Source organism: Pseudorca crassidens, chromosome 2 (assembly GCF_039906515.1).
Source record: "Pseudorca crassidens isolate mPseCra1 chromosome 2, mPseCra1.hap1, whole genome shotgun sequence".
Taxonomy (NCBI): domain Eukaryota; kingdom Metazoa; phylum Chordata; class Mammalia; order Artiodactyla; family Delphinidae; genus Pseudorca; species Pseudorca crassidens.
Window position 1 is genome coordinate 66,006,783 of NC_090297.1, and position 27,063 is coordinate 66,033,845.

The 27,063-nt window shown below is 42.2% G+C and overlaps 1 protein-coding gene across 6 annotated transcripts in view; it reads left to right on the forward strand.

The window, feature by feature from the left end:
- The window catches only part of ST6GALNAC3 (ST6 N-acetylgalactosaminide alpha-2,6-sialyltransferase 3), a 597,866-nt gene that overhangs the window by 180,649 nt on the left and 390,154 nt on the right, over window positions 1–27,063 (forward strand). For 4 of the 6 annotated variants that reach the window (XM_067726603.1, XM_067726606.1, XM_067726605.1 and 1 more), the window contains exon 2: window positions 3,008–3,201. The exons of the other annotated variants lie outside the window; for them this stretch is intronic. In XM_067726603.1, the coding sequence (XP_067582704.1) occupies window positions 3,169–3,201 (33 nt within the window). In that variant the 5' untranslated portion in view covers window positions 3,008–3,168. The remainder of the gene's footprint in view (window positions 1–3,007; window positions 3,202–27,063) is intronic. 6 annotated transcript variants of the gene reach the window in all.

Genomic DNA, 27,063 nt, shown 5'->3' on the forward strand with positions numbered 1-27,063 from the left:
CTTTTTAACTCCCCAGTTTCCAAATATGTGGTCCAAGTCAGCATCCTTGAACTTGATCTATCAGTAACCCTAATCTTCTTCCATGGAGGAGGAGGGGAGGATGTGGAAATAGGAGCCTTGCATTCTCCTGGGAAGAAAAAACTTTGTTATGAAATCTGATGCAGGGCTGAAATGAGATGTGAAGAAGGCCCTGTGTTAATAGAAGTTTCTTCTCTCAGCACCTTAATCTTTTCTTCTGGATTCTCCTCCTTTTTTTATCTTCCTACTCTTTATTTCTACCTCTCAGTTGCAAGTTTTTATCCTCTGCCTCATTTCTTCTTTTTCCTATTAAGGTGGCCTTTGATAAATTAATTCTGGGGAAAAATATATACACTTTGAAGTCATAGGTGGGTTCAAATCTATGAACTATTACTAGCTTAGCTACATGACCTTTGGAAAGTTACTTATCCTCTCTGGATCTTAGTTTCCTTAAATGTAAATTGGAAAATCAATTTGTGTCTTTAGATTTGCTGGGAAGATTAAATAAGATAACGTATGTATAATACATCACATAGTGCGTTGTAGGGCAGGCACTCCATAAATGGTAACTGTTTTTTTTCACTGTTAGTTCTTTAGTGGTGGTGTGATATACTGCAAAGAACTTGAGATTGTAAGAGCACTCTCTCCAACAATTATTATCTGTTTGTCCATGGACAACTTATTTAACCTTGACTAATTTCAGTTTTTTCTTTGGGAAATTGAGAAAATGATACCCACTTCATTGAGTTTTTTTGCAGATTAATTGGGAGAACCTACATTAAATACATAGCATGGTTTTACATGAAAGGTGCTTACAAATACCAGCTTTTCCTCCTCTTTCAAGTCTATATATAATTTCTAACTCCTTCAATCTTTGCTAGCATTCTTTCTCAGTTCCTTGCAGAATTATATCTAAGTTAGCCATGTTGAGAAGTAACTTCTGGCTGATCACCCAAATCCATTCTCCTGTTCTTCTTTAGTTTGACCATCCTCACTGTTGTGGCCTCTCCCGTTGCGGAGCACAGGCTCCGGATGCGCAGGCTCAGCGGCCATGGCTCACAGGCCTAGCCGCTCCGCGGCATGTGGGATCTTCCCAGACCGGGGCACGAACCCGTGTCCCCTGCATCAGCAGGCGGACTCTCAACCACTGCGCCGCCAGGGAAGCCCCTTCCCAGCCTTCTTTATAGTTAAGTGTGGCTATCTGACAAAGTGTCCACCACTGGAATGTGAGTACAAGTGATGTGTGCCACTTCCAGGCTTGGCCATTAACTTCCTACAGGTCTCCTCTGGGCTGTTCCCTCCCTTCCAGACAACAGGGGTGGGGTGGCCAGAGCGACCTTGGAAGCCTGTCAGCTAAGTTGCCCTCAGCTTGAGTCCCTGAATAACTAGTGATCAGAGTAAACCCTCCACCACCACAACTAGCAGATGCGTGTTCACACACACACACACACACACACACACACACACACACACACACAGAATTGGAACATTTGGAAATAAACTTGTCTTTGTTCTGACAGTTTAGCCTACTGTAATACTATTTTTTTAATTCAATCTCCAAGTTTAAGTGAGAAAGGTGGAAAATGCCAAACTGTAAAGCACTTTTGAAAGAGCACTGACCTGTTTGAGACTTGCTTTGCACCTAACAGCTATGTGATCTTTTTATTTACTTACTCAACCCTTCTCCTTCTTGTTGAAAAGAAGTGATGATAATCTATGTGACTCTGTTAGACCATTTAATTTCTTCTGTCTCAGATTATTTACCTGCAAAATATGTCACAGAATTATTGTGACTATTAATTAGGAATATGCATGTCATAATTTTAAATTTGTAGAGCCCTATAGAACTTTACTGTCCAAAACGGGAGCCACTAGCCATGTGTGGGTATTGAATACTTGCAGTGTCGCTAGCCTGAATTGTGATACTTTGTAAGTGTAAAACATACACTGGATTTCACAGGCTTGTACAAAAATCTTGAAAAAGGAAGGTCAGATGGCTCAAAAATTTTAATTGTTGATTACACATTGAAATGATAATATTTTAGATATATTGGGTTAAATAAAATAAATTTTTGAAATGAATCCCCCCTTTTTTTAGTGTGGTCACTAGAAAATGTAAGATTATATATATAGCTCACATTATTGGACAGTGCTTCTCTAAACATTAAAGTTATCAGACATACATTTAGTATACTCAGATATCATCTCATACCTCTGAATATGGGACCTAGGTAGTGGGAATTGGGAAGCAAGTTTTCTTTAAATGGAGATGATGGTTCTTATCTTGCTGGGCTGTTACTGGGATTAAAGATCTTATATGTACAGTGCCTGGTGTGCAGAAGTTGTTCAGCAAATAGTAGCTGTTGTTACTCTCCCACCTTTTCCTTTCATCCAAAAGCAGCTTCCACGCTCATCAGTGACTGGCTTTGAATTTTCTCATTAAGGAAAACATTCTTTTGTTTTGTCTTTTAAAAGCGCTTCTAAAATGTATTTGCAGTATCAAAGCTGAGACTATTTTTGTTCTTTACAGCTTTCTTAAAGTCACCATCTCCCTAAGTATGCAGTTATAACAGCTAACCTCTCTCTCTGGGTCTAATTGAAGGAAACTGAGAGCGCTTAGCTTCCTTGGAATTAGGGAAATGGGTTTCAAGTCTAGCAATCCCTATTTAAAGCCCTTTGCTTAGCTAATGCTTTTCTTTAATCAAATCACTGCCTCAGTTTTTAAAAGGAGGGGGTGGTACTAAATGGCTATTACGCTAAGCCTAGAAGTGTTTTGGGTCAGAGATCCATAATTTGCACTGTGTACATGAAGTATGTGCTTTCCCACTCTGCTCTCTTGGAACCAAACACTTGTTTTCTCTCTTCTCTTGTCCTCCCCTCTCCTCCCTGCTGAGTACCTACTTCCTCCTCTCCCCTCTTTTCTTCTTCCCCTTCTGTTCCCTCCTTTTCCCTTCTCTCTCTTTTCTCTTCTCCTCCTTTGTTCACAAAGACAAAGATGGAAAGAGGTTGACACATTAGGAAGACTGAGAAACTGTCCCATGTGGCCACATAGAAACCGGAAGCCACGAAGATCGGACACTAATAAATTTCTTCTCGAAGCACTGATGTATTCTGTGTTAACACGACTCACTTCCTGGACAGAAATTGTTTATGTTCTTCCTCGAGGAGGCGGCCTTGAGAGATGTATGTATTTGTAAGTTTTCTTTCTTCCTTTTTAAAATAATAGCTTATTGAGATATAATTCACTTACCATAAAATTTATCCTTTAAAGTACACAATCCAATGGCTTTTAGTATACTCAAAAAATTGTACACCCATTTCCTAATTTCTTCATTTTTTTGAGCGCCCCCCTCCCCAAAGCAAGTACTTATTAGCAGTACTAACAAGTAGTCCCTGGAAACTACTAATCTACTTTTATCTCTATTGATTTACTTACTCTGGACATTTTCTATAAATGGAATCATATAGCATGTGGCCTCCTGTGACTGGCTTCTTTCGCTTAGTATAGTATTTTTGAGGTTCATTCATATTGTAACTTGTGTCAATACTTCATTCTTTTTATTGCCAACATTTTGTACTCTATGAATTTACCACCTTTTGTTTATCCATTCATCAGTTGTATTCACTTTTGGACTATTATGAATAATGTTGCTACAAACATTTGTGTATAGGTTTTTGTATGAACATCTTTTTAATTCTTTTGGGTATATACCTATGGGTGGGAGTGCTGATCATATAGTAACCATATATTTAGTCACCAAACTGTTTTCAAAAGTGGCTTCATCATTCTACAATCCTACCAGAAATGTATGAGGGCTACATTTCTCCTCATCCTTGTCAACACTTGTTATTGCCTGTCTTTCTGATTTTAGCCATCTTAGTGAGTGTGAAGTAGTAGTTTGTGGTTTTGAATTGCATTTCTCTAGTGATTAGTAATATTGAGTACCTTTTGATGTGCTTATTAGCCATTTGTATGCCTTCTTTGGATAAAGTCCTTTTCTAATGCTTTGCCCATTTAAAATATTGAGTTGTCTTTTTATTGTTGAGTTATTCTGCATGCAAGTCCCTTATCAGATATATGATTTTCAAGCATTTTCTCCCTTTCTGTGGATTGTCTTTTCACTTTCTGAAGCAAAAAATTTTAATTTTGATGAAGTCCACTTAATCTATTTGTTGTTGTTGTTGCTTGTGCTTTGAGTGTCACATCTAAGGAATCATGGCCTAATTCACAAAAGTTTCTTTCAGGGCTTTAAAAACAGAGACATGAAGAAGAGGATGGTCTATAATTTCTAACCTGCCCTTGTCAGGCCTCAATGGCTTCCAGACAGAGTTTTGGCTGTGCTATCAAAGAATTGTTAAAATCTTATTTTCATAGTGGGTCAGCGGTGGGAGGAGGGCACAGCTGCTAGGCATTTGGACACTGCATCAATTGCCTTAATTGGGCATTCCTCACCTCTCTAGTCTGGCTTGTTAATGGCTTTTTAAGTGAGACACACCAGCCAAGTGAATTAGACTGCTTGGCAAGTCATTTCTTGCTCACTTGGAAGCGTTAATCCATGGAAAATAAGCAGATGCTTTCATCCAGGAGGAAACCTGCATCTCATTTGCAGAGGTGAAAGAGAAAGAGCTGCTGTCTGCAATCTCAGGAACTTCCAAGTACACTTCTGAGGGCTGTCTGGAAAAGGTCTTCTCATCGAATGGCTCTGCCTTCTCCACTACTCTTCTTTAATTCAGCAAATGTTTGTTAGTGCCTGCAACATGGCTGTGAGGCACACGAGGGACATGTGCCACAATGCCTGCCCTAAGGAGCTTCTACTCATGGGAAGGGATAGAAAATACACACATGAACTGGTTAGAAGTAATTCACTACCAATGTAAGATACTTTCCATTCTCTCCTCAACTTTGGGTATTCTGGCTTCAGTCAACCACTCTACACAAGTTCTTCTTTCAGAGAACAACGAGAGTCACCAATAACCTGCTAGTTGCCAAATTTGATGAAATTCCAAATCTGTGCTTACAGCCTTGACCTTTCTTCTGGGTTCCACCCTGAATTTCCCCTTGTCTATCACGGATCTTTACCTAGAAGTCTTGGCAGCGCAAGTTTCAAACGTCTAAAATTGAACTTCTCTTCTCCCTTCTTTCTCACCTCTTCTACCCTCACCCGTCTGTTCTGCTCCTTTGATCACGGCAAAACCACCTACCCTAGGTACTAAATTCTCCAATTTTCACCCCAACGTCACCAGTTCTAGTCTATTTATGTTTCTTCTTTTCCAACCCCACTGTCTTTTTTCAGGTTTTGATGATCTCTTTCCTGGACATTACAGTGTAAAACTACTCTTCACCCAGTTTCTCCCCTAATCATTTGTCTACATTTCTGCCAAAATTATTTTTCAAAACCCTGAGCCCTATCCTGCCAGTCCCTTGTTCACATCTGCACTGAATCCCACAGCCTGGAGAGTAAAGTTTCAACTCTTTGTTATGCGGCTTCTGTAGACCTGTTGATTCTTGCCTCCCTTTCTAGCCTGATCTCACGTAGCTCTAAATTCCTCTCTGTTCTCTGATCACACTGGGGTCTGCTGTACATCCGTCCCTTTGTCCGCTCTCTTTCCTCTTCCTGGAGTGGTGGCCTTTCTCTTGCTTCTCTGCTCCGTGAACTCTTACTCACCTTGAAGTTCCCAGACCCGAAATGAACCCTGGAAAGGCTTCCTCGAGACCCATGGCACCTTGCGTTGGCTTCTGTTAGAGTTCTTCTCGTACTTCTGTGATTGGTCACAAGTTTCCTTCTGGCTCGAGTCCCTCACTCTGACTTTGATCAGTGCATTCTTCAATCCCTTGCTCTCCTTTCTCAGTCTTTCTGTGTCCCCCAAACTCCACTTATAAACCTGTCAGCTCCTAGAAAAGTAGAGACCCTCTTGCCTCAGCACCTAATGTAGTGCCTCACTCAGAAAAGATGTTAGATAAAGGTCCTCATGAATGAATTTGCTGACTCAAATATGATTAAAACTACTCTCCTCACCCACCGAAAGGCAAACATGTCCAAATTTCAAATTAGTCCACCGTATGGTTTTCGTGTGTTAATGGTTTTGTTTGGGTCTTTTTGGAAGGTGGGGAGAGTTATTATGTAAGTGTAACAAGAACCAGGGAAACAAATGGGAGAAACGTAGTGATGCTAAATTGGCCATGGAGGGCCACGGGCCAAGCCTGGGTGGGCTCATCTGGTCCTGTACTTGGCTCAGCAGCTTCTGTAACCGTGACACACAGTCCCATAGAGATGGCTTGTGGAATGGGTGGCATTGTAGTGTAGTAGTTATGTGGACACTGGGATTTGAATCCAGGCTTACAGGTCTCATTCAAGGTCATCTGCCTAACTTCTCTGCAACTTGGTATCTACCACTGTGGTATGAAACAGGCACCCCCTTCAAACTCTTTGTAGGAATAACTAGGATAATATGTGTGCCGAGTCCTTAAGTTGTCAAATGGGAGCTATTTCATATGTATGTTTGAAAAAGTATGTATGTATTATTTAACTAGTCTGGAAAATGTATAGATGATATTTGTAATACATCTGATCCAATTCCCTTAAGCACGGTTTCTTTTCATAATTTTTTGAATCTGGGACCAGGCTTGGACTCCTGAATGCTACTGGTGCTGAGAGAGATGTATGGTTAAAGACAGTGAACTGAAATTGGGCAAAGTGAAATTCTTCCTAGAATTTATATCCTTTGGGGGTATTTAAATAGCAATGTCCAAGGCTGTAAACACAGCTGAGAAATGCTGTTATTGCATTTAAGAATCTCTTTTCTGTAATATTAAGACATCTTGATTTAATTGGTAAGCTGCTCGGTGATAGCATTCAATTTAAATGAGGTTTGTGTATTGGGAGATCATAAGACAATCTCTCACAGATCAAAGATTGCTGATGAAGTCTACCTTATTGCCATGTGTCAGAAGTTAAATCACTGTCTATTGTCATGAACTGATCGATCAGATTCTCTTTTTTGATGGTATAATGCTAGTGGGGAGGAGGTAGAGAAAGTGAGGATACAAAATAGAATTTTACCACTTCTGTATTGTGCTGCTTACCTTATGGTATTGGAAGGGCTCTGTCTTACTGTACTGGGGTATTATCAGTCAGCATTTTCATATGAAACAAAACAGACACACACATATTGACACACAGACACATGCATGCACCCCAAGGCTGGAAATGTGAAGAAAATAGAATATAGAGAAAAGTATAATTTTGTTTTACAAATTCCCAGGAGCCTTGGGTTCCCATGTTTAGAATTATTTCCAATTTAAACTTTCTTCCGCATTGTCCATCTATTAGTAAATTGGCAACAAATTCCGTTTCTGAAAAAGAAGTAGAGATGAGTGTTTGCTGAGTTCCCTAAAGTCCTGGACAAAACATACTGTCATTGATATCTTTGGGCTCGGATGAAGATGGAGGAGCTCATTTAAAATGTGAAGCCTTTCACTATTAAAGCTTCAGATGAACCTGAACTGATGCAGAATAAAAGCTTTTTTGAGAGCATGATAGAAAGAGATTGATTATGTCAGCACCCCAGGTCTTGAAAATGTTTGTGAAGCATCAGACTTCCTAGTATATTCCATGACCCTGCTAGAATGTATCTCAAATTTGGTCAAATTAAAGGATTCTTTTACTGTTTCTTTTTTAAGATGGGCTTAATTGGAGCATACCCTCCATGGAAAATTTTGGATGCAATTACATTAACCCTGGTCACCTTGGTGACATATACCAATAAGCTTGGTTGAAAGCACTGTAAGGCAGGCATACTAGGCATCAGTTACTCTTTTAGCATAGGAGTGTGCCCCTCTTTTCAGAACATTCTGAATTTTTTAGTTTCCAATATTCTAGCAGATGGCCTAGGTTCTTGGGGGTACAATTAGTTCCCTGTGCACTGACTCGCATCTTTCAATGGGATTCTGTGGAAAGATGGTGTGTGCAGCACAGATCTTTTTTTTTTTTTTTGCGGTACGCGGGCCTCTCACTGTTGTGGCCTCTCCCGTTGCGGAGCACAGGCCCCGGATGCGCAGGCTCAGCGGCCATGGCTCACGGGCCCAGCCGCTCCGCGGCATGTGGGATCTTCCTGGACCGGGGCACAAACCCGCGTCCCCTGCATTGGCAGGCGGACTCTCAATCACTGCACCACCAGGGAAGCCCTGCAGCACAGATCTTGAGATCCTTCAAGGGATTCTCAGAGCCCCTCAGTGGCCAATCAGTAGTTAAGGGGGAAATGGTGGTAAATGAGATAGAAGCCCTCTGTGAATGAAGTAATGGTCTGGAAGGGGCTATAAGTTTGGATTCTCATTCTGTTAATTTTCTCTCTGACCTTGGCAAATGACTTTATTTCTCTGCCTTTGCAGAGAAAATTTCCCTGCTTTTGTAGGAAGGAATCATGCGAATAGTCATACGAAACCTTGAAACCGCAAAATGCTATAGAGATGCTAAATATACACCATCTAGGATGTGATTTTCCTCTGCTCTTAGGACAGTTACTATTTCTAGGCATAAGTGGATCAGAGGAGAATAGTACTCTGATACTCTAAGGAGGAAACGCGTGTTAAGCTGGATATTGGTGTGCTTAGCTACAATTAAGGAAGCTGCTGTGGCATTAGTGACTTACCCTTCATCAGGATGGCAAAGCTGTCTCATGCCGAGTTTTTGATTTTTCTCCCCTGTTCAGTTTGTTAGAAGTCTCTCTTCTGGGATAGGAGAAATGGCAATTATCCTCCTCTTGTGTTGTTTCCATTTTTGGTAAGCAGTGGGCAGAATTTTCATTGGATAAAGCTTCAAAGGCTGTTTTTGTGAAAAATCATTCCCTCTTGACAATGACAAAATGGTAAGGGAGAGACTATAGTTGGCTTTTATTTCACAAGGTTCAACCATCTCCAAAGGCTAAATTCAATGTCTGTCCCATAGACATTGGGTATCTAGTAATTGCCACAATCTGCCTGTGAATTTCTAGCTTTAAAGCTGTACTGAATTTTGCATTAAGCTGTTTTTGTCCTATGACGTTGACTACATTCCTGTGTCCGATTTCATCACCTGTGTCAATTTCATTGCCTTTCTCCCTTTCACCACTGAGTTGGTTGGGGTTGGGAGGAATACAAACTATTTTTAATTTTTATTTTGTTAGTTTGAACAAATTATAGTTAAATGATAAAATTTGTAGGAAAAGCAGTGCACACTGAGGCCATCTGTATGCAGATTTCATCTGCTCTTTTTTTTTTTTTTTTTTTGCGGTACGCGGGCCTCTTATTGTCGTGGCCTCTCCCGTTGCGGAGCACAGGCTCTGGACGCGCAGGCTCAGCAGCCATGGCTCACGGGCCCAGCCGCTCCGCGGCATGTGGGATCTTCCTGGACCGGGGCACGCACCCGTGTCCCCTGCATCGGCAGGCGGACTCTCAACCACTGCGCCACCAGGGAAGCCCTATAGTACTTTTCCATTGGTGCAAATAAGAAAGAGCCAATTGAACTTCCTGTCTGGAGAGAGAAAAAACAAGGCTGGAAATGCAGTCTTGCCGAGACTGTAAACTGGCCCTCTAAGGCTGAGTTTGGTCCCTGTGTGTATTCTGTTTGGTTGTTACAAATTTAAATTCACCTGCATTTAAGTGGCTTTCTAGTGCAGTTTGCTACTGTCCCCATTGCTCCTCAATGTCTTATCCTCTACCCGGTTCACTGCTTTATTGCCTCCTGCTCCCTGGATGAATTTGAGTTTGCAGCCCCCGTTGAAAGACTCATTCCTACTAGGAAGATGTGTGTGTCTATGCTAAGGGCTTGATCTTTTTCTCTTGTGTGTAGGAAAGGCTATCTATGCCAGAACAATAATTGGAAACTGAAAGGGTAGAAAGAAAACAAGGACAAAAGCAAAAGGCAGTAGAGGGGAGGGAGAAATGGAGTGTTGCTATTCAATGGGTACAATGTTTCAGTTATGTAAAATGATTAAGTCCAGTCCTAGAGAGCTGCTGTAGGACATTGTGCCTATGGTTGAATACACTGTATTTTATGCTTAGAACATTGTTAAGAGGGTAGATCTCATGTTAAGTGTTCTTACCACAGTAATACAAAAAGCAAAAGGGAATATATAAAAGTCAGAAAAATAATGATATAAGGAAAATAAAATAGAAATCAAATCCCTTTATTTCTAATAGAGCTCCTATAAAGGAAAAGGAAAAAACAAAGTATAATGATACAGGGTAAAAATAGAATTAAAGAAGCAAAAAAAATTCTCAATGGTAAAACACACGCGCGCGCGCGCGCACACACACACACACACACACACACGGTAAGGTATAATTAGGAAAAGCTATAAAGGGGCCCCAAATCTAACTTATTTAACCAGTGTGGGAAAATATAGCTACTTATAATATAAAACTCGGCAAAATTGAAACTATCTAATTTTAAAGGTACTTTAAAATAGTTTAAAAATATATTTTTACTTCATATGCATTTGACTTGTTATAACAAGTGTTAAATTACCTTTGTAATTTAAAAAAGAAAAGAAAAAGGTAATAGTCTTCCCTCCCTCTCTTCAATTCTTTTTCTTTGAAACAGCCATTGTAGAATAGATTGCAAATCCATTCACTTTTTTAAATTGTAGTAGTTTTTAAAGACAATCTTCATGTAAGAGAAGGCCAGCTATTTGGAATATTCCCTAATCATAACAAAAAGGCACTGAAACTCAGAGACAGGAAGAGACCCCCATTATTGGTGCAAAGAGTAACAATGGAAGGAAAAGAAGGTTCCTGAACAAGCTGTTTTCCAGCAGGGTTGGTGTATGTTAAAGTGGTATCATAAGTGGCATCCTCCTGCTTCCATGAGTTTAGATTGTATCAACCAAAAATAAAATGTAAGACAATTAAAAAAAATGGAATTTGGAGGATACATGTGGGTAGGTTAGAACTGGATGTGTGTTCTTTTAAGTATGATTTAAAAATATCTCCTTCTGGTATTTATTATGGGTTCACAGGATGGCAGCAGATATCTCCAGTGAAATGGTTTGGAGTACATCATAAAGTTCTGAAAACAAAATTACTTGGAATTTTTTTTCAGTCTTCACGAGACTTGAACAAGTGCTGTGTAAGTTATAAACAGGACACACTGAATAGTGATTTCACAGAAATGGGATAAATCTCAGCCACAAAAGTTAAAATCAGAGTAATCTGAGGCATTCACAATACTTTGAATATCCTGTCCATATCCAGGGCTACTGATTATATTTCTAAAGAAACTTACAAAACCAGATGTCTAGCTGGCAATTGGTTTTGATGAATCTCCAAATCTTAGCAATGAGAAAATTTGACAGTTGTCAAAAGTAGCTAGTTATTATGAGTGAGAGAGGAAATTTTCTTATCTGCAAGTATAGAACTATCACAGGGAGGCATTGCATTATAATGTTGAGTTTATAAAGAAGATTTCAGAGCATATGGTTTAAACCTCCAATTTTTAAAAGTGACGATGAACTGTCTTGGATGTTGGGAAGTTTTTTAATACCTATACTACATGAATGTGGTTTTATTATCACCAGCCAAAATGTCTTCATGTTTCTTAATTTAAAGAAATTCATTTTCTGTTGCCAAGATTCACACTGTGACACTGATGTGGCTTATAATCGTGGTTCTGAAGGCTGCCTGTGCATCAGAGTGATTTGGAGGGACTTGTGAAATATACAGTTGCCTGGGTCCCTCCCCACTCCTGGAGATTCTGCTTTAGTAAATCTAGGTGGAGTTCAGGCATCTATATTTTCAACAAGCCCCATGGGCAATTCTGAACCATAGTCAGGTTTGAAGACCACTGGTTTGGGTAGCACCTGATTTAGCTCAAAGAATCTTCAAGTGTCTTTAGCTGTGCTCTTCAGCAGTAGTAGCACTTCGTACCGCAGTGTATATTCCAGTAAATCTTCCTCATTTGCTCTTTCATTGCCCCACTTGAGTCTTGGCTTACGCTCTGTTGCTAAATCCACTGTTCACTAATGAAAACGGGTAGCTTGTGAAATGGGTTGAGATTCAGTTGATAATCACCCAAGAAAGAATGACAGATTATTCTGCTGAATGGTATTGGGGAAAAAGAGTGTGATAGAAGCCTGATGGTGTTATTTTATTTTCTGTTCAGTATCTTTGCGCTTTTAGGTGCTTTTCCTTTCATTAAGTTGAATCTTACGCAGAATCCCGCTCTATACAGCAGGTAAATGTGGAGTTCCTTGGCTGGCAGCCCTGCCCATTTGGCCTCCCTCTGACTCGGCCACTGGTGTTCAGGCACCTCTCGTGAACCTGAAAACTGCTGTGACCTTTAAGTTTTTGTGTCCCACCTAAGGAAATAAGCAAATCGCCGTGGCTTTGTTATGTTTAAATTGTCTAGTGTAACAAGTACGTTCTCAAAGTAGAACCGGTCCTTCATTAAAATGATTTGTATGTTATTTACAGTGTTTTTTGTCATAAGCCTGTATCTCCAACTTTTATGGTGAGATTTGATTGTAAAGTAGGATGAGGTGTTAAGTTTAATTTTTTTTGGAAGAAGATATTCATTCAATAAATATTTTTAAGCACTTGCTGTGTATGACACAATTCAGTTTAAAAAGTGCCATGTACTTCCTTATAAAATTGCATAATTGTTAAATTGGAAGGCCAGATATTCTCATCTAATCTTGCTTCTTCAGGTCCTTACTTCCTTAGCTTTTTAAAGAAACGGGCACCTTTAGCACAGATGGGTCTATATCTAGATGATAATTCCGGAGCCATCAGAGCTTCAGGTTGCTGAGGAAGGAAATCAATTTTATTGTCACTTGAAGGCTCCTCTGGGATGGAGCAATACTGGAGGAAGCAATGCAGTCTAGAGTGTCGAATTTCCAGAGTTTTGGAGTTTGCTTAGAAGATAAATGATCTCTGACAAAATTCTTTTGAGTGCTTGCTATATATAAGATTCTTTGGGAGGGCTGGGTGTGCATAGCATTGTAAGATGTGGCTCAACCCTCAAGGGGCTTGGAGTCCAGCCGGAAATAAAGATCTGGCAGTAAGAAAACACAATGAACCCAAATAAAGGGTTTGGACTCTACATACTGCACGATGCATAATATGATTGAAGAAATAGAAATCACCAGTTTACACATCAGACCTAGAAAAGCTGGTAAGTTGTTTTGGACATACGTGTGACCCTCCAAATTTACTTCCTCCAGAATTTTCTTTCTTTTTTTAAATTTTTAAATTTAATTTTATTGATTTTTTTATACACCAGGTTCTTATTAGTCATCAAGTTTATACACATCAGTGTATACATGTCAATTCCAATCTCCCAGTTCATCACACCACCCCCCCCCCCGCCGCTTTCTGCCCCTTGATGTCCATATGTTTGTTCTCTACATCTGTGTCTCAATTTCTGCCCTAAAAACCGGTCATCTGTACCATTTTTCTAGGTTCCACATATATGCGTTAATATACGGTATTTGTTTTTCTCTTTCTGACTTACTTCACTCTGTATGGCAGTCTCTAGATGCATCCACGTCTCAACAAATGACCCAATTTCGTTCCTTTTTATGGCTGCGTAATATTCCATTGTATATATGTACCATATCTTCTTTACCCATTCGTCTGTTGATGGGCATTTAGGTTGCTTCCATGAGCTGGCTATTGTAAATAGTGCAGCAATGAACATTGGGTTGCATGTGTTTTTTGAATTAAGGTTTTCTCTGGGTATATGCCCAGTAGTAGGATTGCTGGATCATATGGTAATTCTATTTTTAGTTTTTTAAGGAACCTCCATACTGTTCTGCATACTGGCTGTATCAATTTATAATCCCACCAACAGTGCAAGAGGGTTCCCTTTTCTCCACACCCTCTCTAGCATTTGTTGTTTGTAGATTTTCTGATGATTCCCATTCTAACTGGTGTGAGGTGATACCTCATTGTAGTTTTGATTTGCATTTCTCTAATAATTAGTGATGTTGAGCAGCTTTTCATGTGCTTCTTGGCCATCTATATGTCTTCTTTGGAGAAATGTCTATTTAGGTCTTCTGCCCATTTTTAGAATGGGTTGCTTGTTTTTTTTAATATTGAGCTGTATGAGCTATTTCTATATTTTGGAGATTAATCCTTTGTCCGATGATTCATTTGCAAATATTTTCTCCCATTCTGAGGGCTCTCTTTTCGTCTTGTTTATGGTTCCCTTTGCTGTGCAAAAGCTTTGAAGTTTCATTAGGTCCCATTTGTTTATTTTTGTTTTTATTTTCATTACTCTAGGAGGTGGATCAAAAAAAGATCTTGCTGTGATTTATGTCAAAGAGTGTTCTTCCTATGTTTTCCTCTAAGAGTTTTATAGTGTCTGACTTACATTTAGGTCTCTAATCCATTTTGAGTTTATTTTTGTGTGTGATGTTAGGGAGTGTTCTAATTTCATTCTTTTACATGTAGCTGTCCAGTTTTTCCTGCACCACTTATTGAAGAGACTGTCTTTTCTCCATTGTATATCCTTGCCTCCTTTGTCATAGATTAGTTGACCATAGTTGTGTGGGTTTATCTCTGGGCTTTCTATCCTGCTCCATTGATCTATATTTCTGGTTTTGTGCCAGTACCATACTGTCTTGATTCCTGTAGCTTTGTAGTATAGTCTGAAGTCAGGGAGTCTGATTTCTCCAGCTCTGTTTTTTTCCCTCAAGACTGCTTTGGCTATTCGGGGTCTTTTGTGCCTCCATACAAATTTTAAGATTTTTTGTTCTAGTTCTGTAGAAAATGCCATTGGTTATTTGATAGGGATTGCATGGAATCTGCAGATTGCTTTGGGTAGTATAGTCATTTTCACAATATTGATGCTTCCAATCCAAGAACGTGGTATATCTCTCAGTCTGTTGGTATCATCTTTAATTTCTTTCATCAATGTCTTATAGTTTTCTGCATACAGGTCTTTTGTCCCCCTAGGTAGGTTTATTCCTGGGTATTTTATTCTTTTTGTTGCAGTGGTAAATGGGAGTGTTTCCTTAATTTTTCTTTCAGATTTTTCATCATTAGCGTATAGGAATGCAAGAGATTTCTGTGTATCAATTTTGTATCCTGCAACTTTACCAAATTCATTGATTAGCTCTAGTAGTTTTCTGGTGGCATCTTTAGGATTCTCTATGTATAGTATCATGTCATCTGCAGACAGTGACAGTTTTATATCTTCTTTTCTGATTTGTGTTCCTTTTATTTCTTTTTCTTCTCTGACTGCCATGGCTAGGACTTCCAAAACCATGTTGAATAATAGTGGTGAGAGTGGAGATCCTTGTCTTTTTCCTGATCTTAGAGAAAATGCTTTCAGTTTTTCACCATTGAGAATGATGTTTGCTGTGTATTTGTCATATATGGCCTTTATTATGTTGAGGTAGGTTCCCTCTATGCCCACATTCTGGAGAGTTTTTATCATAAATGGCTGTTGAATTTTGTCAGAAGTTTTTTCTGCATCTATTGAGATGATCATATGGTTTTTATTCTTCAATTTGTTAATATGTTTTATCACATTGATTGATTTGCGTATATTGAAGAATCCTTGCACATCTGGAATAAATCCCACTTGATCATGGTATATGATCCTTTTAATGTGTTGTTGGATCTGTTTGCTAGTATTTTGTTGAGGATTTTTGCATCTATGTTCATCAGTGATATTGGTCTGTAATATTCTTTTTTCGTAGTATCTTTGTCTGGTTTTGGTATCAGGGTGAAGATGGCCTCACAGAATGAGTTTGGGAGTGTTCCTTCCTCTGCAATTTTTTGAAAGAGTTTGAGAAAGATGGGTGTTAGCTCTTCTCTAAATGTTTGATAGAATTCACCTGGGAAGCCATCTGGTTCTGGACTTTTGTTTGTTGGAAGATTTTTAATCTCAATTTCATTACTTGTGATTGGTCTGTTCATATTTTCTATTTCTTCCTTGTTCAGTCTTGGAAGGTTATACCTTTCTATGAATTTGTCCATTTCTTCCAGGTTGTCCATTGTATTGGCATAGAGTTGATTGTAGTAGCCTCTTAGGATGCTTTGTATTTCTGCAGTGTCTGTTGTAACTTCTCCTTTTTCATTTCTAATTTTATTGATTTGAGTCCTCTCCCTCTTTTTCTTGATGAGTCTGGCTAATGGCTTATCAATTTTGTTTATCTTCTCAAAGAACCAGCTTTTAGTTTTATTGATCTTTGCTATCGTTTTCTTTGTTTCTATTTCATTTGTTTCTGCTCTGATCTTTATGGTTTCTTTCCTTCTGCTAACTTTGGGTTTTTTTGCTCTTCTTTCTCTAGCTCCTTTAGGTGTAAGGTTAGATTGTTTATTTGAGATTTTTCTTGTTTCTTGAGGTAGGCTTGTATAGCTATAAACTTCCCTCTTAGAACTGCTTTTGCTGCATCCCATAGGTTTTGGATCATCATGTTTTCATTGTCATTTGTCTCTAGGTATTTTTTGATTTCCTATTTGACTTCTTCAGTGATCTCTTTGTTATTTAGTAACGTATTGTTTAGCCTCCATGTGTTTGTGTTTTTTACATTTTTTTCCCTGTAATTGATTTCTAATCTCATAGTGTTGTGGCCAGATGCTTGATATGATTTCAATTTTCTTAAATTTACTGTGGCTTGATTTGTGACACAAGATGTGATCTATCCTGGAGGATCTTCCATGTGCACTTGAGAATAAAGTGTAATCTGCTGTTTTTGGATGGAATGTTCTATAAATATCAATTAAATCTATCTGGTGTATTGTGTCATTTAAAGCTTGTGTTTCCTTATTAATTTTCATTTTGGATGATCTGTCCATTGGTGTAAGTGTGGTGTTAAAGTCCCCCACTATTATTGTGTTACTGTTGATTTCCTGTTTTAGAGCTGTTAGTTGTTGCCTCATGTATTGAGGAGCTCCTATATTGGGTGCATATGTATTTATAATTGTTATAGCTTCTTCTTGGATTGATCCCTTGACCATTATGTGGTGTCCTTCCTTGTCTCTTGTAACATTCTTTATTTTAAAGTCAACTTTATCTGATATGAGTATTGCTACTCCAGCTTTCTTTTGATTTCCATTTGCAATGAATATCTTTTTTTATCCATCCCCTCACTTTCAGTCTGTATATGTCCCTAGGTCTGAAATGGGTCTCTTGTAGACAGCATATATATGGGTCTTGTTTTTGTATCTATTCAGCAAGCCTGTGTCTTTTGGTTGGAGCATTTAATCCATTCACGTTTAAGGTAATTATTGATATGTATATTCCTTTGACCCTTTTCTTAATTGTTTTGGGTTTGTTTCTGTAGGTCTTTTTCTTCTCTTGTGTTTCCCACTTTGAGAAGTTCCTTTAGCATTTGTTGTAGAGCTGGTTTGGTGGTTCTGAATTGTCTTAGCTTTTGCTTGCCTGTAAAGCTTTTGATTTCTCCATCAAATCTGAATGACATCCTTGCCGGGTAGAGTAATCTTGGTTGTAGGTTCTTCCCTTTCATCACTTTAAGTATATCATGCTGTTCCCTTCTGGCGTGCAGAGTTTCTGATGAGAAATCAGCTGTTAAGTTTATGGGAGTTCCCTTGTATGTTATTTATCATTTTTCCCTTGCTGCTTTCAATTATTTTTCTTTGTCTTTAATTTTTGCCAGTTTAATTACTATGTGTCTCAGCGTGTTTCTCTTTGGGTTTATCCTGTATGGGACTCTCTGCACTTCCTGGACTTGGGTAGCTATTTCCTTTCCTATGTTAGGGAAGTTTTCGACTATAATCTCTTCAAATATTTTCTCGGGTCCTTTCTCTCTCTCTTCTCCTTCTGGGACCCTATAATATGAATGTTGTTGCATTTAATGTTGTCCCAGAGGTCTCTTAGGCTGTCTTTATTTCTTTTCATTCTTTTTTCTTTATTCTGTTACATGGCAGTGAATTCCACCATTCTGTCTTTCAGGTCACTTATCCGTTCCTCTGCCTCAGTTATTCTGCTATTGATTCCTTCTAGTGTACTTTTCATTTCAGTTGTTGTATTGTTCATCTCTGTTTGTTTGTTCTTTAATTCTTCTATGTCTTTCTTAAACATTTCTTGCACCTTCTGGATTTTTGCCCTCATTCTTTTTCCGAGGTCCTGGATCATCTTCATTATCATCATTCTGAATTCTTTCTGGAAGGTTTCCTATCTCCACTTCATTTAGTTGTTTTTCTGGGGTTTTATCTTGTTCCTTCATCTGGTACATAGTCCTCTGCTTTTTCATCTTGTCTGTCTTTTTGTGAATGTGGTTTTTGTTCCACAGGCTGCAGGATTGTAGTTCTTCTTTCTTCTGTTGTCTGCCCTCTGGTGGATGAGGCTATCTAAGAAGCTTGTGCAAGTTTCCTGATGGGAGGGATTGGTGGTGGGCAGAGGTGGCTGTTGCTCTGGTGGGCAGAGCTCAGTAAAACTTTAATCTGCTTGTCTGCTGATGGGTGGGGCTGGGTTCCCCCCCTGATGGTTGTTGGGCCTGAGGTGACCCAACACTGGAGCCTACCTGGGCTCTTTGGTGGGGCTAACAGGGGACTCTGGGAGGGCTCACGCCATGGAGTACTTCCCAGAACTTCTGCTGACAGTGTCCTTGTCCTCATGGTGAGCCACAGTCACCCCCTGCCTCTGCAGGATACCCTCCAACACTAGCATGTGGGTCTGGTTCAGTCTCCTGTGCGGTCACTGCTCCTTCCCCTGATGTGCACACTACTTTGTATGTGCCCTCCAAGAATGGAGTCTCTGTTTCCCCCAGTCCTGTCAGAGTCCTTCAATCAAATCCCGCTAGCCTTCAAAATCTGATTCTCTAGGAATTCCTCCTCCCGTTGCTGGATCCCCAGGTTCAGAAGCCTGACGTGGGGCTCATTACCTCCACTCCAGCGGGTGGACTTCTCTGATATAAGTGTTCTGCAGTTTGTGAGTCACCCACCTAGCAGTTATGGGATTTGATTATATTGTGATTGCGCCCCTCCCACTGTCTCACTGTGGCTTCTCCTTTGTCTTTGGATGTGTGGTCTCTTTTTTGGTGAGTTCCAGTGTCTTCCTGTTGATGATTGTTCGGTAGTTAGTTGTGATTCTCCTGTTCTCACAAGAGGGAGTGAGAGCACGTCCTTCTACTCTGCCATCTTGGTTCAGGGCCTGCACAATTTTCTAGTGAAGTGAGGGCATCAAAGAACTCTAGACTCTTTCAAATGTGATTGGGGAGTCTTGTTTCTATGAGAAGATTTATAGTCTCCCTGCCTTTTCAACCCTGTTTTTCTATCTTATATGCTATAAAGAAACCCCAAGAAACAAGAACATAGAAGATGAATGCATGCTCTGCAAGAATGTAGAATTATGTCACTCATCTCAATGGCCATGATTTCTTTTAGGAGATGAAAAAATTTAAAACGTAGGTGAGAAGCATTAGAATAAAATGCTCTAGGTTACCATTTGCTTACAAAATATTAGAAGCAGCTGCAGCAATGGAAACTTCTAATGGCAGAAGAAATCAAATGCTAGATACTGGAGGGACCAAGGACTTTAGAGACCTAAATGAAAGGTAAGAGCTAGGGCCCAGAGGAGAGACTGCCTGGATCTAAACTGTGGGTTATCACTCCCTGGGAGTGGTTACTTAACCTCTTCTAGTCTATTTCACATGATAGTATGTATCACATGAATTGTTGGGTAAAACACTCAGCATAGTGCCTGGCACCTGGTTAGTGCTCAATAAATGTTAGTTGCTAGTACCACGACCACCACCATTCTTCTTTTTTTTTTTTGGATTGGAAACAATTTATTAGGAAAAAATATGGAAGCTTTTTTTATAACAATTTTGATAAAAAAAAGTTGACAAATCAGTGTATAGAGAGAATATTGGTTATTTTGGAAACTATCATAAAATGGATGGGCTCCACAAATTCTTCGATGTACTTGAAGAAAAGAGTGCTGAGTCAGTTTGGGCTGCTGTCACAAAGTACCAAAAACGGGGCGGGGTGGGGTCTGGTAAACAAAAATGTATTTCTCAGTCCTGGAGGCTAGAAGTCTGAGATCTAGGTGCCGGGTGTAAGGTCGGATCTTAACAAACGGCACCGCGAAACAGAGGAAAGCTTCAAGTGAGCTTTATTAGGGAGCGCTCCCGGGCGAGGTTCACTGGTCCGAGAGAAAGGGGCCAGAGAAGTCGCACCCGGCGAGGGTTGGGCAAGATTTTATAGGGGAAGAAGGGAAAGGGGTGTGGTGAATCTGGGAGGGCGCAGGGTATTCCTTATTTGGTGGTCTTTTCGGGTATCCTGGGGAACCGTTAGTCCCGCCCCTCGAAAGGCGGGAAGGCTGGGCCGGGTGCAAAGTCCCCAGGTCAGTTCCTGGAACTGGGTGGTCCAGAATGTCTCCAGGTCAGTTTCCGGAACTGGGTGGTCCGGAGAATTTCGGTCTGATGCAACCTGTGAATCTGATTGTGTTCCCCTGCCTCGGCCCAGTTGGCCTTACACCGGGATCATCGCCTTCTGGTGAGGACTCTCTTCCGGGTTGCAAACTGTCCACTTCTCATTGTGTCCTCACAGGGCAGAGAGAAAAAGCCAGCTCTCTCATGACTCTCACAAGGATAAGAATCTCATCATGAGGGCTTCATCCCGATGAGCTCATCAAATCCCAAAAGACCCACCTTCTAATACCATCACATTGGAGGTAGGGTGTCAACACGTGAATGCTGGGAGGACCCAAATATTCAGTCTATAACAAGTACTAATGGGGAAATGAGAGCTTCTCTTGAGGATGTTAAGGGCTGCTACAAAGGTCAACGGTACATGTGTTTCCAGAGAGAACTACAATATAGAATAAGTTCTATAAGGCGTTCACAGAATAGATTCATCTTTCTTCCTGAAAACAGTCCTTGGTAACCAGGGACCCATTCCTGGAAATTCACTCTTGCTCAAGGAAATCCATCCTCTCATTAAAAAAAAAAAATCTTAGGAAGCTACATGAATGACACTAAGGACTTTTCCAGCTCTAAGATTCTGTGTGTAAAACCTGTTAGTCTAAATTTATTTTCAAAAGATAGACCCTCCGCGGGGTCTGCTCCTGCGGGAAAGGTGGGACCCCCACTTGTGTCCCGGCCCCCAGGTATGGCTTCCTCAAGTTTGGGGTGAAGCCCCCAGCCCCCTTGGGCTCTGCAGCGGGGCGGTGGGCTCGGGGGAAGGAGCATGGTCTCCGGGGGTTTCTCAGCAGGAGATGCCGGGGCTGCCAGGCAGGAACCCAGCGGCCCTGGGTGGGGCGCAGACTCGCCAGGCCTGGGTGTCCCTGCTGTGCACGGCTGCTGAGAACAGGGTCCGCGATGAAGCTCTGCCTGGCAAACGCGGACTGTGGGCAGCTCCATCCTCCCCTTCTGTCGGCAGAGCCCCATCGCAGCCCTCCCTTCCAACAGGCAAAGCCTGTGACCTGCGGCCGGACAGCTCCACACCCTCACACCCCGGTGCTCGCCCCACGCCGGGAACAGGCACAAGCCCTGTGCCGGCCTCTCCGGACGGCTCGAGCGGGACATCTTCTTCGGCGTGCCTGTCACCCACCCCGAGCCCAGGGGCCGGCAGGGAGGTCTGAGGGCCGCTCGGGCCCGGGTGGGGCGGAGGCACGGGCTTCGCAGCTGGGCCGGCCCTCCTCGCCGCCTCCTGCCTCTGCGCCCCGGCCGGCCCGTGGTGGGCTTCCCGTGGCCCCGTCTCCTTCCCACCCCAGTCGCGCCTCTTGCTCCCCAGGCCGCGGGCTCCACCCGGAGCAGCACCGAGTCATGAGGGTGCGGGAGGGCGCCCGCCCTCGGGGCTTCCCCGACACCTACCCCCTGAGGATGGTCCGACTGGCACCGCGCACGAAGCGGCCCTGGCAGGAGGGAGACCAGGGGGGAGGGGTCGGTGGGGAGCTTGACTCGCAGTCACTTCCGAGGGGACGCTGAGCCCCCAGGGCTGGGGCCTGACCGGCCTCAGCACTCCCACGAGGGTGTGGTCAGGAAGCAGGGACCCTGTCCCCGGGGCCCAGGGCGCTCCCGGGTCAGGCAGAGTCGCCAAGTGTGTCGGGTGCCGTGGACAGCTGAGGCACATTTTGCCCAAAGGTAAGTTCTAGCGCATCGCAGAGAGCAGACGAAATACACACACGGTGGTGAAAACTCCCTGTTGCTAAGGGTTGAAACGAACCAATAATTCCTCCCGTTTCTCAGGGTGTTCCTTTTGGCTGTTAATGAAATGTATTTCCAAGGAATGCAGGCATGTGGCTAAAAAGGCCAGCAGTGCCTGGGGGGGGGGGTCACAGTGAGACCCTCCCATCTCACCCCCCTGGGCCATCCTGTGCTCTGGGAGCAGAGCTCTCAGCCAGAAGTGAAACATAGTAGCTTCCATATCCAGATTCTAAGATTTTCTAAAGCCCTTTAAAGGCCCCCCTTCTCTGAGTGGTGCTTGACCTGCTGGTGTTTGGGGCGGGAGGGTGGGCTGGGTGGAGGGTCTGAGCGCCATCCCCAGGGAAGGGCTTTGGAGGCCTGTGTGAGCCTGAGACCGGGGGCCCAGTGCCCATGGCCGAGGGGAGGCTAGCGCTGACTCCAGCCAAGCCGAGCCAGACGTCGCCCTCCTTCCCGACAACCCAGCAAAGCCTGTCGCTCACATTCCTGGCTGTGCTGCTTACACTTGCCCTCTGAGAAGGCCAGCCTGGCAGAGCTCTGTTCCTGCCCTCTGGGCTGCTGGGAACTGAGTACCTAGGCTGGGTGCTGGAGGGGAGGAGCCATAGATGGTGGAGGCCTAGTCCCCGCCCAGGGTGCTGCCCCTCTGCTGAGCTGAAACTTCTAATCAACGTCTTAATAAAACCAAAAGGGACGTGATATTGTTCTGCCACCTGTGCCCGACCAATGTTAGCCCTTTGTCATATGGGGCAGTGCTGTCTAATGGTAAAGCTTCCAGTATCAGATCCCCAATCCCTTCTCCTACCCCCTCCCATGGGGGTTCAGTGGGTACATCTGTATTTCATAGAACCTGAAACTCTGATTTTACAAAGGAGCTGGAGGTCTGGGGAAAGAACTGGTCTGATCTCAGTTAAGAATGCAACTTTATACCTGGACGATACTAGAGCACTTTAGCACCTCATGTGTTTGAAAATGAGATCTTCACAAAGACCTCATGGGCAGGAGACACAGGCAGGAGAGGGGACAGACTGAAGCTCTGTGATCAAGTAGCAGAGGTCCAGCTGACTTCCAGGCCTACCGCTGATTTACTATCACCAGAGCCACGTAACACACCTTCCACATAGAGAACCAGCAGAAAAATGAGTTTGAAGTTCATTTTAGCTAAATCCAAGGTCATTTTGATCATTAGTGAAAGTCATTCTGTTCCTACACGCTGCCCACACCCTGACCCTCCTTCCTAGAACCAAATGTGTTCTGAGATTAACGTGCAAGTGACAAACCCGGGGGTGACCAGGCTTTACTTTATCATCTCTTTCTTCTTCTTCCACGTGTGTTGCCGGTCTTACTCTTCCCGGTTCTTCTTCCGGGGGCGGTCCAGCAACCCGTTCTCTGGATGTAACTCTACGTCTCTTTTCCTTGTAGACCGGCAACGGCTGCGGGTAGACGGCGGGCTCGGCCCCCACAAGCGACTCCAGCCTCAGCTCCAGCTTCTCCCCCATGTCTTCGCGCGCGGCCCCTGCACCGTGCTAGTCTGACGGTTGGGGGAGGGGCACGGCGCCGCCGGCGGGGGCGGGGCAGACGGGCAGGCGGGAGGCTGAGGGTTGGGGGCCTGGCCTGGGCCTCAGCTGCCGCCGCGGCGTTCCCATCCAGCCCCCGGCTCCCTCTTTGTGGTCACAGGCCAGAGGCCTCCAGCGCTGCTGCGAACTCGGGCCGGCATGAGGCAAGCACAATGAGCCAGGGGCCGGGCTGAACCACTTGAGTCGTGCGCGGCACCACCCCCCCCCCCCCCCCGCCACCATTCTTCTGTAATAAAAATTAAGCCCCGTTGTAGCTCTATTTACAATAGCCAGGACATGGAAGCAACCTAAATGTCCATCAGCAGAGGAATGCATAAAGAAGATGTGGTACATATATACAATGGAATATTACTCAGCCATAAAAAGAAGAAAGTAATGCCATTTGCAGCATCATGGATGGACCTAGAGATTGTCATACTGAGTGAAGTGAGCCAGACAGAGAAAGACAACTATCATATGGTATCATTTATGTGTGGAATCTAAAAAATGGGTACAAATAAACTTATCTACAAAACTGAAATAGAGTTACATATGTAGAAAACAAACTTATGGTTACCAGGGGGTTGGGGGGAGGGATAGATTGGGAGATTGGGATTGACATACACACATTACTATATATAAAATAGATATAAGGACCTACTGCATAGCACAGGGAACTCTACTCAGTACTCTGTAATGGCCTATATGGGAAAAGAATCTAAAAAGGAGTGGGTATATGTATATGTATAACTGATTCACTTTGCTGTACACCTGAAACTAACACAACATTGTAAGTCAACTCTACTCCAATAAAAATTAGAAGAAAAATTAAGCCTTATTTCTTGGAGAAGTCCATAACCTAATACCAATGCTTCCTTTTAAAAAGTTTTAAAGCAGCCAGCACTCCATAGATTGCTGTGGGGAAATTGTAAGTGAAATGGGTGCTATGACCTACATGGTATTGGCAATAATACCTCTCTATCAGTGTGTAAGTACAAGTGCTGAGTATACACACTCTGAAGCTGAATTTAACTAAAATTGGGCAGTAACATTTTCACTGTTGATAAGCTAGTATTTATTTGCTCTGGTTTACAAGGCAGCTGGGGTTGCCCAAAAATCTAGGAATCTCTTTCCAAATTTAAAATTTTCTCCTTCATTCATACAGTTGCTCTAGAACCTACAACAGCACTCCAGAGGGTGAATGGAGACTGGCTCGTCTGTCCTCCTTTCTCATTCTTATGCCCTCATTTTGCTTTTTTCTTTCATTTTGCAGCTGAAGCGTGAAATAACTAGGCTGTGTCATGGAGCTAATTACCTCACCTGCTTCAGGGCCTTAGAACCCAAAGACCTGTGGGTGCTCTGTGATCATGGCAAACAGGAAGCTTTGGGGACCATGCTTCACATTTGAAATCATTCTGGTTTGAAAATGCGGGCGGGAAGCCGAGCAGCTGGAGAGTAGCATGTGGCTGCCTTATCAGAAGACGTTGAAATGGAAAGATGTTGCAATAGAAAATCAAATGTCATTTATTCATCAGCCCACGCTTTCACAAGTACCTTCCTGGAAGCCTTGGCATATTCTTTGTGGTGGTGGCCTTTTAAATGTCAATCTACAGAAGGGTTTCTGTTTTTAGCAAAGGCTGATTTTGAAGGCAATTAGATTATAGTTAAAGTAATAGTCACCACTTATTGAGCACTTGCTATGTGCCAGGTACTGTGTTTGGCACTTTCTTTACATTATCTCATTCAATCAGGACAATATCCCTATAAGGTGGAATATTCTTAGCATCATTTTTAGTTGAGGCAACTGAGGCTTAGAGATACGTAACGTGCCCGAGGTCACAGGTAGTTAGTCGTAGATGATATATGAACCTGGATCTGTCTGATTGCAAAGCTTGTGCTCTTAACCACTTTTCTATATTTCTTCATGTACGTTTCATGGGGGTACAGTTTCTACTAAAAGCGTATTTTAGTTTTCCGATAAATCAAAGAAAATTAGGTCCAGGCTCAGATTAGATTCAACGTGTCCATCTCTGTCTTATTCTCCTTGGGCTCATTTTTTCATTTAACAGTTTTTTTAAAGCATTCTTTTTTTAACTTAACAAAATACCATGAACATCCATCTAGGTTAAAACGTATCTGTTTGTCTGCAATGGCTGCATGATATGGTTTGGATATACCATAATTTATTCAATTATTTTTTTATTGGAATGGCTGCACCATAATTTATTTAATCATTCTTTTATTCCAGATTTTTGCCAATTAGGTGACTTTTCTATTTGAAAGCTGCTGTTGTCTGTATCTCAACTGCTATGTGATAAAAGTCGAGTATTGGCAATGCTTGGACAATCAGGAGACACAAGCCCAGCGGTGAGCACCTGGATGGTAGAGTCAGCCAGATCCTGGCCCTGTCATCCATCTGCTGTGTGACCTTGGCCAAGACATCCAATCTCTCTACGTCTCAGTTTCTTCATGAAAAATTAGAGAAATATTGTTGTTCTCCAAGAATAAGCCATAGGACCAATGGAATACCATGTGCAGAGGGCTTAGCACAGAGCCAGGCATGGAGCAGGTGCTACACAACAGGGCAACCATATCGCTGGGACCCAACAAAACGTCCTGTGATTAGAACTGGGACATGAGTTCTCTGAGGGCAGGAGCATGCCTTTCATCTTTGGGCCGGGTGCATAATAGAGACTCAGTGATATGTGTTGATCAAAGAGGTCTGAAAACTTACTACTGCTCTGGGCAATATTTGCCTCTTCTCTCCTATATCTTTATTCCAACAGTTGCTGGACCACATTTCAAGAGTGTCTGGGATGGAGAACTTCCGGTGGTTTAAGTAGTTTTACCAAGGAAATGTTTTTCACATGGAAAGAAGACAGGGTGGAATTTATAGAGACCTTGACTCACAATTTTCATTTGCCCAAACCATGTGTTTATGACTCCAGTGTCTGAGCTCTTAACCACTAAGCCACAATGCTGTAATAATCATGATATGATGATAGCTAACACTTATTGAACACTTGTCATGTACCAAAAAATGTGCCCAGCACCCTTTACAAACTACCTCCTAATCAGCACAGCAATCCTGCGAGGAACATACCCTCATTATCTCCATCTTACACTTGGGGAAACTGAGACTCATTGAGATGTATCAGATTTGCCCAGGTTGGTGGGGCCAGAACTCTACCTCAGCTCTGCCCAACCCCAGAGCCACCACGCTAATTCCATGCCATTCTGCTGTAACTGTGTATTATTGGGCTCAGTTTTTATGGAGGTCTGTATTTGTAAAGATACGGGAATATTTACTATAATACTTATGGTATTAAAAGAAGGATATACAGAGGGCTAATACAGGAGAGTATTGCTTTGTCAACTTTTTTTTGTTTATTTTGTT